This window comes from Pantherophis guttatus, chromosome 5, assembly GCF_059756535.1.
Source record: "Pantherophis guttatus breed Tessera chromosome 5, ASM5975653v1, whole genome shotgun sequence".
NCBI classification, from domain to species: Eukaryota; Metazoa; Chordata; class Lepidosauria; order Squamata; family Colubridae; genus Pantherophis; species Pantherophis guttatus.
Genome location: NC_142067.1, coordinates 58,939,622 through 58,950,038, shown reverse-complemented (window position 1 = coordinate 58,950,038; position 10,417 = coordinate 58,939,622). Strand labels below are relative to the sequence as shown.

General features: G+C 38.4%; 1 protein-coding gene across 9 annotated transcripts in view; it reads left to right on the top strand.

Moving 5' to 3' along the window:
* The first annotated feature begins 35 nt into the window (after window positions 1–35).
* Window positions 36–10,417, top strand: part of KDM6A (lysine demethylase 6A) — a 277,427-nt gene continuing 267,045 nt past the window's right edge. For 5 of the 9 annotated variants that reach the window (XM_034423880.3, XM_034423878.3, XM_034423879.3 and 2 more), the window contains exons 1-2: window positions 42–719; window positions 1,010–1,073. In XM_034423880.3, the coding sequence (XP_034279771.2) occupies window positions 559–719; window positions 1,010–1,073 (225 nt within the window). In that variant the 5' untranslated portion in view covers window positions 42–558. Of the gene's footprint in view, window positions 720–1,009; window positions 1,074–10,417 lie in introns of all 9 variants that reach the window. The other 4 variants (XM_087871265.1, XM_087871264.1, XM_060694079.2 and 1 more) reach the window with 2 other exon arrangements.

Sequence of the window (10,417 nt, the reverse complement as noted above, 5' to 3'; positions counted from 1 at the left end):
AAAGGTCACGTGGCCACGCCTAAGTGCGGTGATTGGCTGCGTGGGCACAGGGAAACGGGGTGGGGAGGGGGGTCACGGTGGCGGCGTGGGGTTCGCTGTGTGACACAATTACAACAACTTTGTTCAGCTGCTGGGGAAGTTTGTACAGGCAACAAATACACCCCACGCGGGCGGGCGCGGGTCCCTGTCACCTCGACTCCACTCACTTTTCGCCGCTGGGGCTGGCGGCTCAGCAGCGATGTAAACACTGCTCCGTCACCGCCAGCAGCAGCAGCAGCAGCAGCAGCCGCAGCAGCAGCCTCCTCCTCCTTCTCCTCCCACTCCCCCCCCCCCCCAGTCTTCGGCGCTGGGGCTCCCTTCCTGCTCCCTCCTCCTCCGATCAGCGGGGCTTCCCCCCGCCTTTCTCTCCCTCCCCCTCTCTGCCGGCTGTTGTTGTTGTAATAAAAGTTGTGGTGGTGCGTGTGTGTCGGGCACCCCGCCCCGCCCGGCACTGGGGGGGGGTGTTGGGGCGCGCGGGGAGGGGGGCTTGCGATCGTGAGTTAATTACGTTGCGTTTCCATGAAATCGTGTGGAGTGTCGCTCGCCGCTGCCGCCGCTGCCTCTACTGCTTTCGGTGATGAGGAAAAGAAAATGGCGGCGGGGAAAGCGAGCGGCCAGAGCGAGGAGGACTTCGCCAGCCTGACAGCGGAGGAAAGAGAAGTCCTCTCTGGCCTCGACAGGTACTCAGATGGCAGCCTCCGTATTCCGGCTTGTCCGGTGATCTCTCTTGCCCGCCCGCCCGAGGTGTACGAGTGAGCGAACGAGCGAGCGAGTGTGTGTGCGCGTGAGAGGGAGAAAAAGCGAGTGTGAGTGCGGCGGTGCTCTTGGGCCGGAGTGAGGGCTCTGCCCCTGCCAGCGAGTGTGAGGGAGCGCACGGAGCGATCTGTTTGGGGCGGGGTGGGCTGGGGGACTCGGCGAACGTGTCTGTTTTGCTCAATCTCTCTCTGTCGCTTGATTCCCCCTTGTGCAGCCGACTCTTCGGATTTTTAAGGCTTCATGAAGATGGCGCCAGAACGAAGGCCTTGCTGTTAAAGGTAAGGGGATTGGGGTGGGGGAGGAGGCAACTGACCAGGGAGCCACCCTCCCGGGTTTGTGTGCGTGTGTGTGTGTATTTGTGTAGGAGCATGTGTGAGTGTGCTGGAGAGCTGCGGAATTAAGCCGTCACCTCGCGACCGTGAGGTTCGGAATCGCGCTGACTACCCCCTTCCTCGCCTGGCTCTCGGGAGAGAACCGCTCGGCTCTTCCTTCTCCGGCCCGCTGGAATAGAAAGCTCCCGTTGCTCACTTTCAGGGTTTTATCTAAAAAGTAGGGTAGAAGGTGTCGCCCCGATTCTCTCCATTTAGGAGCAATCGGCCGATATTTAATAAGGACTGGTTGCTGAAGAGGAAAAAACTGGATCGAATTGAATCGCTGAAAATGAATTGATATAAATAGGAAGAAGGGTATTGAAGAAACGTGGCGCCTCTTCCGTGGTGTGTCACTCTCAGGAGTCTCGTAGCAAACTGATTTGTTTACTCGTGCTGTATCCATCTTCCTTGCAACGTGCATCTTCATTGAACGATTTGCTTTTTCATAAGCTTTTTATTTCGTAGGGCCGTTTATAGAGAACGGGTTGTAGGTTGCGGCTGTTTTTGTACAACTGACTAAAGAGGTATCTTCTTTCAGTAAAAAAAAAAAAAGTTATTGGTCCTGTCATTTAGTTAAATAATGGCTTCTCCTCTTGGCCCAAGATGGCCGGACAGGGAGGAGAAAGAACTTGGTGGGAGGAGGTAAACAGAAATAAATACTCTACTCGGAATGTATATGCAAATATGTGTGAAATGTTTGACTTTTTAGGAGCTGCATAGGCTGATGTGTCAAAAGTTGAATTTACTAAAAGCAGAATATTGTGTTTACAGAGGTATTGGTATATCTTATTAACCTGTAGCATATCTACCTAAATTACATAGATTTTGAAACAACAAATTAATTTATGGGACAAATATTATTAGACAACAAGAAATGGTTTATATTTCATCACTTGAGATTTTCTTTTCAGTACTAGTATCTCACAGCTTTAGTTTAGATGTAATGATTTCCTTATTGAATTTATTGGTCTACTTTGGGTATAATATAAACTTCTCTGCATTTCTTTTATATAACCAAGTAACTTAGTTTAAAGATTCGTGATTTAGGGATTTTTTTGATAGAATGTAAGTTCTTGTTTCTGGTGAAATTGTTTTTTAAAAGGCAATCTTTACCAAACATTGAAACGTTTTCTAGATACGTATGTCAAATATTTGTGATGGCAACTATCTGAATTCTAAATCTTCAAGTATTTCATTTTCTGGCACAAGGTAAAACTATACAGTATACTGAAAGAGTTGTTTTTGATGTTTAAAATGTTAGACTACAGTATTAAGGTTTGACATGATTTTAAAGAAAAGGGTTCTAAGGAGTAATATGCTATTAATTCCTCTGTAACTTAGTTTATGTATTTATCTACTGGGTATAATTACAGGAAAATTATGGGTTGGTCTTCTTTTGTTTCATTGGTGTAAGTTTAATGCTTAGTATGTACTATAATATATGTTGTGATCTACTTGGTATTTTTAAATGGTTTGTCTATTAAACCTAGATTAAAATTTTAATTGTAGGAATATCAGAAGTCAGATTATTGGTCCAACTCTCACAGAATTGATAAAACTGAATGGCAGGGTTTCGCCCATAATTTTCCTCACTTTTGTCTGGAAATTAAATGGAACTCTCCTGCATGTAAATCATTTGTTTTGCTAGAGTACTTCAGCTCCTTCTTTACATATATTTCTACTCTGTAATATATACTGTTGAATTTAATAGGGATTACTCCAGCTAAGTGGATATAGCATAAATGGTATCAGAAATTACACATCAGAAGAAAACATTTTAAACAGCCTATGGTTTTGCAGAAAGAGCGAAGTCAAACAATTGATGCCTTTGAAAGTATTAGGGTAGTAACTTTCAGAATTCCCCACTATCATTTCCAAAATGCATTGTTTCCATCAAATTTTAGATTGAAGAAGACTGTGCTAAATATTAAAGTTTATTTTCCAGAATAGGTCACATCAGACAAAGAAAATAGTACCTTGGTATTTATTCATCGTTAATTGGTTCCATGAAGCGATGACTATCAAAAATGATGAGAACAAACAGATTTTTCCCATAAGGAATAATGTAGTGAGTCACAAGGCAGCCAACACAGACAAGTTCTACTTTGTGCATTGAGTACCAAACAATGAGTACCTGGACACATTTTTGTGTCAAAACGTGTTGAGTATAAAACTTGATAAGTTTCAAAGCAGTTGACTGCCAGGGTACCACTGTAGTTGAATTATATAGAAGGTAAATTATAGTTTCGTTATAGACAGATGTGTATATGTGAGTCCAATATATAAATATTTTGGATAAGGTAGACCAAATCAAAGAAACAGTGATGGTCATAAATACCTAATGGTTATATAGTCAACAAGATAGCCCTCAATTCAGGCCTCCTTGCCCTGGTATGCTCCAGGAGTTAGTCTACAATTCAGTTCGTATTGTAAGATGTATGGTGTAAGACATATCATTAATTCATCTGTAGGTACAAATTTAGGAAAGTTTACTTTAAGAAATGAGAACAGGAAATTGGAGTGAGGAATTCTTCATTCTTAAATGTTAATACTGATGTTTACAATCAGCAAGAGAAACCAATCTAATAATTCTCCAAACTATTTTACCTTTTTAAAGGCAAAATTAAAGCTGCAAGTTAAATATTTCAAAATCTGTTTGGGTTTCAGCTGAGTTAATAGTTATATTAATATTATATATTAATGTTATGTGGAAGGTTTGTGGTCTTGTTGTTTAAAACAGCTTTCATATTGTAGGAAAAGTGAAGAAACTGTTGCTTATGTGCAAAGTCAGAGATACTGGTATTTGTACAGATATGGATGATAAATGAGATACCTGTGTAAGAACGGGGAAATGTCAAATATTTTCCTCTTGCATAGTGATTAAATCCATGATCATCATGAAACTGTCTCTTAAGCTTGGTATTTGTGTTCCTTTTGATAGATTGTTTCAGTTGTTTTATAAGAAAAATTGAGTTAAATATTCTCCAAAGTGATAGCCATTTTATGAATCAGCTCCCACCAGTAGTAACATAGTTATCACTTTAGAAAACATTAAACCCACTTTTTCTGCTGATATCAATTTACCATTATTATTTGTAATTATTGTACAATATTGCTTTTAGATATATTTCAGGAGATGCATAGCTTAGATTCACAGTATTGTGCTGTTATAGATATGATAACCTCATCTGACTTTTAACTTTTTGGCATAAGTACTGCTATTTTCAATGAAATTGGAAATAATGTATTTTTATTCTGATGAGTAGAGGCTGATACTCAATTTATGATGTCAGTTCCTGTTTTCTGCATATATGCTGCATTTAGGTTCTGTTGAAGCAAAAAGACATAGCTAATGATTTCTGTAATTCTATCAAATAAAATGCTAGTGTGAATGTCTCTGTTCAATCTGCTCTAAAATTTACATAAACACCATCATCTGAAGCATGGAACTGAAAAGAAAATTGAAATGGTGGCAAACACTGTTTCCTGATAGCCAGTTTAAAGCATTTTGGTGATTAAAACAAATATAGTAAAGTCATGATTCTTGAATAAGACCAATAAACAGCAATTAGTAGTTATTAATTACTTGATTACAAGCCGGTAGATGGTAGAACAGCTTGGAGTGTACAGTATTCTCAGCCAATGATTTTGCTATTTATATATTTGCTGTATACATGTTTCTGAAAAGTTCATTATATTAGGACTTGGTATGTGAAGTTGTAAGAAAATGAAAACCTTGCATAGAAACCTCATTTGCATCGCATGCCAGATGTTTTTCTGGCATCTCATTTCCTAATTAATAAAAACCAGCCTAAAAGATATACTTGTTAACCAGGAGAGTGATGTGCATGATATGTAGATCGAACATGCCTCATACATAGTTCAATACATTATAGGAACTTCTAATATAAAATCATTTGCACTGCTTATTAGTATGCTGATAAACAATGTCAAAAGGCTATGATAGAAATAATAATTCTTTAAAAGTATTGTTAAAATTAATTATTGGTTAATATTAAAATGGAATTGGACAGATATAATCAAAACTTCCAGTTGACAACTTCTTCCTCAATAACAGTGTTTATATAGAATTACACATGTAAGTAATGCTGTATCAATAAAGTAGCATTTAATGAAGTTTTATTGCTCTGTAGTTAAATGAATATCTACATGCATAGAAATCACCATCAACAGACATTTTAAGTAACACTTTAAACTCACCCTCAATCGTTATTAGCTATCTTCTGTGTCATTGTTGTGGTATATTATGGTCTGCTTAAAAGGGATGTCTTATTTAATATTGGAGCATTTTGTTTTCAAAGAAAGAAACTGTGAAAGGTTCTGTATGACTGACATCTTCATTTTCTCTTTTCTATGTAACTCCATGTTAATACATTTACATAGCAGGTATGGCATTAACTGAATTTAATACTCATGAAGTTGATAAAAATTCATTTGCATGATAAATCCACAGCTGATAGGTATCTACGGTATAAGGTTTGATTTTATTTTTAAAACACTGTAGCTTATGTAATGGCATACTGAGTTGCGTTCATTGCTTTATTTTTCTACTGCTTCAACGTGTTGTTCTGTAATCTTGAAAACATACATGCCATTTGGATTTTAAAGGATGTGCAGTTTGTGTTTTGATATAGCCATTTTTATGTTGAAATATCAAATTAATTCCAGGGAACGTTTTGAGCAATTGAACCAAAATTGGAGTAATGAACCTTATCAAAATGCTACTTCAATTTTAATTTATTTAAAATTAAATAATTTTATTATTTGCGGTGAGTTGATATTTTATATAGGGATTCAGAATATTTTTTAAATTTATCTGTTCTAACTTCTAGCTATAGTTATAGCCTTACAAATATATGAAAATTTGCATAGACCTTTCCCCCCCACCCCCACAGCACAGAAGCCATCTCTGATATATTTGATGATTTTATATGTGTGCTACTATATTTATTTGTTAGATTTATATAGTCTTTTATTGAAAAGCTCAAAGCAGTGTAGGTAGTGTTTCCCCTCCTATTTTTATCACAGCAATAATTGTATGACATAAATTGAACTTTATATCATTATATCTCAATCTGGACGTATTGTATAGATTTCAACTAGCTAGATAGAAAATGCTGGGGATAGAAATCTGCACATCTGGAATTGTGAAGGTTGGGAACATGCAATACACTACTATGGATAGATGTTTACTGAGTTTTATTAGAGTTATATTGGATAGATTCATATATTTGGATTATACAAAAAAAGTGCAATGTTGTGAAGTTTAAATGTGAAATTGTCGGCTTCTTGAGCTACTCATACATTGCTTCAGATCAAATGCATATATACTAAAGCATAGTTCTTGGAAGATATTAACATTGCAATGGCATTATCTGGTATATGGACCTAAGATATTAATGTAGTTAGTTAGCAACTTGAAATTGCTTTTTTTGAACACAGTTTGAATATACAATATATTTAATATGTAGTTACCTAGTCAAACATTACAAACATAATTAGTATTCTTATTGGCTAGAAATTTTAAGTATCAGTTTCTTAATGTGTACTTGCATGCAATCACAGATAATTGTTTATATTACCTGCTTACTAACAGTTTAGCAAAATTCTGATTGACAATTCTACAGTATTAAAAAAAAAAGTGGAATTGCAGAGCATTTAATATCGTAATATCACTAAGTATATTTTTATAGCAGATGTTAAGTGAGATACTGAATCTTGATAGATTAAAAGGATAGGTAATACAGTATATTGTTCACTTAGAAGATGAGTTTAGTTTGCATAATTGTAATGATACAAGATTGTTCACAGATCTCTTTTTAAAAAATAAAAATGAAGGGAATCTTGAACTTTTTTTCTGATTATCCATTCATTGTGTTTCTATACAGCCTAAGAATATATTTCATGAGGTGGCTAATTTATGGATATACAGTCATGTATGAGTTGATGCATGAAAAAAATAATTATTTCCCAACCAAAATAGTTGTGGTTGTAGGTTGAGGACTTTCTGTAGAGTGCTGAATGGTAATAAAAGTGCAGTCTCTGCTCTGCTATCAATAGAAGAGGAGATCATTGCAGAATTCAATCTGGGTCGATCGCCAGGACCAGATGTTTTGTCTTCGAGCTTTTGGACTCGTGCTGGAGCCCATCTTCAGGGAACTTCTCTCTTATCTGCAAAACAGATCAGGTACCTTTTTGTGTAGTTGTCATTTTTGGTTAATAAATGGGATATACACCATATTTTTTTAGAAGAAGGATAAGGAAAAAAAATGAAATGTGTGTAGTGTGTGTGTGCGTGTGCGTTGTAAATGGATGTGTGTGATTGTATATAAATAAGTACAAATTCCTATTTTACCTCTGGATGGTTTGTGTCTTCCTCAATCTTGGATCCTATGTCAGAGGCCTGATAGTTTGAGAGTTCTGTGCAGTATCTTGGTTATTTCTACCACTGAACCTTTCTGAACTCTTGAGATTTTTCTTGGGATCCCTCAGAGCCCAAGAATCCCTCCAGTTTAGGAACCCTGAGTGCTCTTGACACCAGTTGGATCTTAGCTTTTACTTTCCATATCCTCTCTAGTTCCTCCTTCAGACTAGTATTTCTCCAAATTCTCATATTCTATCACTTGGGCTTCACTATATCATCACCTCTGTCTTCTGGTTCTTATCTCTTACTACAGCCATTGATTGATTGGCTAATACCTGCCTGTTAATTTGGATACATAAGTCCCACAGGATCTTATTCTTCATGACTTTTTGTGGAAAGTCTAGCCTATACACTATGCAGATGTTCCTGTATATCAGGGCTGTCAAACTCGTGTTGTCATGGCATCGTCACATGGCGTATCCGGAGGTTTTACCCCTTTGCTAAACTGGGCGTGGGTGTAGCCACTATGTGACGCATCCGGGCCGTGAGTTTGACAGCCCTGCTCTATACAATATCAGCTACCTGTTGTGCCATTTAGTGTATTCTATTTGCTGCCTGCATCTTATACCTTGCCACTATTTGTTAAATTGTCTCTGTCTCTCTGCATCTTGGGTCCTATCTAATGTGGTATACTCCTTCTTGTATGGATTTGGTCCTTACTGCCTGTTCTTGTGTTGCTCTGATCAGTGCCTGAGTTCTGCCTTTTAATCCATCCCTTTCAGTCACTGGTAAGATTTTCCAATGTCAGCCATCACAGCTATCTCTTCAAAGTATATTCCAGATTTATATAATCACCTGAAGCCAACTGGACTTTAGTCAGCTTACAGAATTTACATAATAAAAAGAGATGCTTTTGAATCAGTCTTCGCTCTGGGACAATTACAATTTCTTGGCAGCATTGCCTTCCAATGGCTAAGAGAAAGTGATTGACCCAAAGTCACCCAGCTGCTTTCATGCCCAAGGCAAGACTAGAACTCAGTTGTCGGGTTTCTAGCCTGGTGCCTTTAACTGCTATACCAAACTAGCTCTCAGATAATAATTCAACTAAAAGGCTGAAAGTCTAGAATTAGAGAAAATGTAGTTGCTGCTGTATAAGTTAATGTCCAAAGACCCTCTGAAAGAGACCTATTTTCTCTTGTTTTTAGAATGCAATAAGGCTGGGATCCATTCATGCTTTTGAGTACAAACTGCTGTACTGTGTTGCAGAAGAGAAGAGTTGTTATAAAAACACCACTTTGGGGCCACATCATGCCATGCCTCTTAGAAGATGGAGACTATTGGTTAGTGCTCACTAATTGCCTGGGTAGGAAGATATCTAGGCCCCAAACCATATGGGACTTTATACAAGTGACCTGCATCTTGAATTATACCTCAAAACATTCTGGAAATCAGTACAGGTTGAACAGCAGAGGAGTGATATGTAACTGACCACTGAACATATGCACCACTGTGAGTTGGCCAGTTGAAGTTTCTGGATAGTCTGGGTATTGGGTAGAGAAGATTACAGTAATCAATATATAACAAGCAACTGTCTTCAGTGCATCTGTTTTAGGTAAGGTTGCAATTGGCACATCAGCTGAAGTTATGCAAAAGTGTTGAGTCTGTTTTTCCCCATCCATATCCTGACAGCCTCCAGGCATTGCATCAAGGTATGACTTCTATCACATCTTTCAAGAGGTCTTGATTGGAGATGTATAGTTGAATGTCACCTAATATAAATCAGTGGCCCCCAACCTTTTTGGCACCAGGGCCTGGTTTCATGGACTGTGGTGGTTTTGGTTTTGCTCACTCAACTGCTGCTCACCCCGTAGGATTCCTAACAGGCCATGGACCAGTACCGGTCTGAGGATTGGGGACCTCTGATATAGATGATATTTCATTTTGAACAGATGAATAATCTAGCAGTTTTATGTAGATGTTGAGCAGGATAACAGAAAGGATGATCTGACTTTTTCTCTCCACAGCACCTACTAAATTCCCAAGTAGAAGCAGAATCACCTTAAAATGGTGCCTCCAAATCTCAGCTCTCACATATGGTTCAGAAGGGTACTCTGCTAAAGCCTATCAAAAATTCCTGAAAGAAGTAGGAAGACAAGGATGGTTGTTCCACCTCAATCCAAGCTCACCCTAGGTCATCCATAAGAACTACTAATGTGGTTTCTTTGCCATGCCCAGGTCTAAAACCAGATTGGAAATTTCCAAATCTATATTCATCAGAGCTTTTTGCAGTTGCAACCATCTCAAGAAGGAAAAGTTTAAAATAAGATGATAATTTTATTAAATCCAGGCCTCACCTCTTAAGGAGTAGGCAAACAAGTGCCTCTTTAATATGGCTCTGCACTACATCGTACAACATCTTGAATCTCCAAAGACCTATGCAAGGGTCCTCTTTGTAGACTTTAGTTCAGCATTCAACACCCATCATTCCAGAAATCCTTCTAACTAAGCTAAACCAGCTAGCGATACCTGAACACACATGTAAATGGATCATAAGCTTCCTAACAGACAGGAAGCAGCAGGTGAAGCTAAGCAGAACCACATCAGATACCTGTACAATTAGCACAGGGGCCCCACAAGGCTGTGTGCTCTCTCCACTTCTCTATATACCAATGACTGAATCTCGCAACGATCCATCTGTTAAACTACTGAAGTTTGCAGATGACACAACAGTGATTGATCTCATTAGAGACAATGATGAATCCACATACAGCCTCGTGGTACGATCAGAACAATCTGGAACCGAACATACTTAAAACCATAGAAATTGTGGTGGACTTTAGGAGAAACACTCTCATACTACCACCTC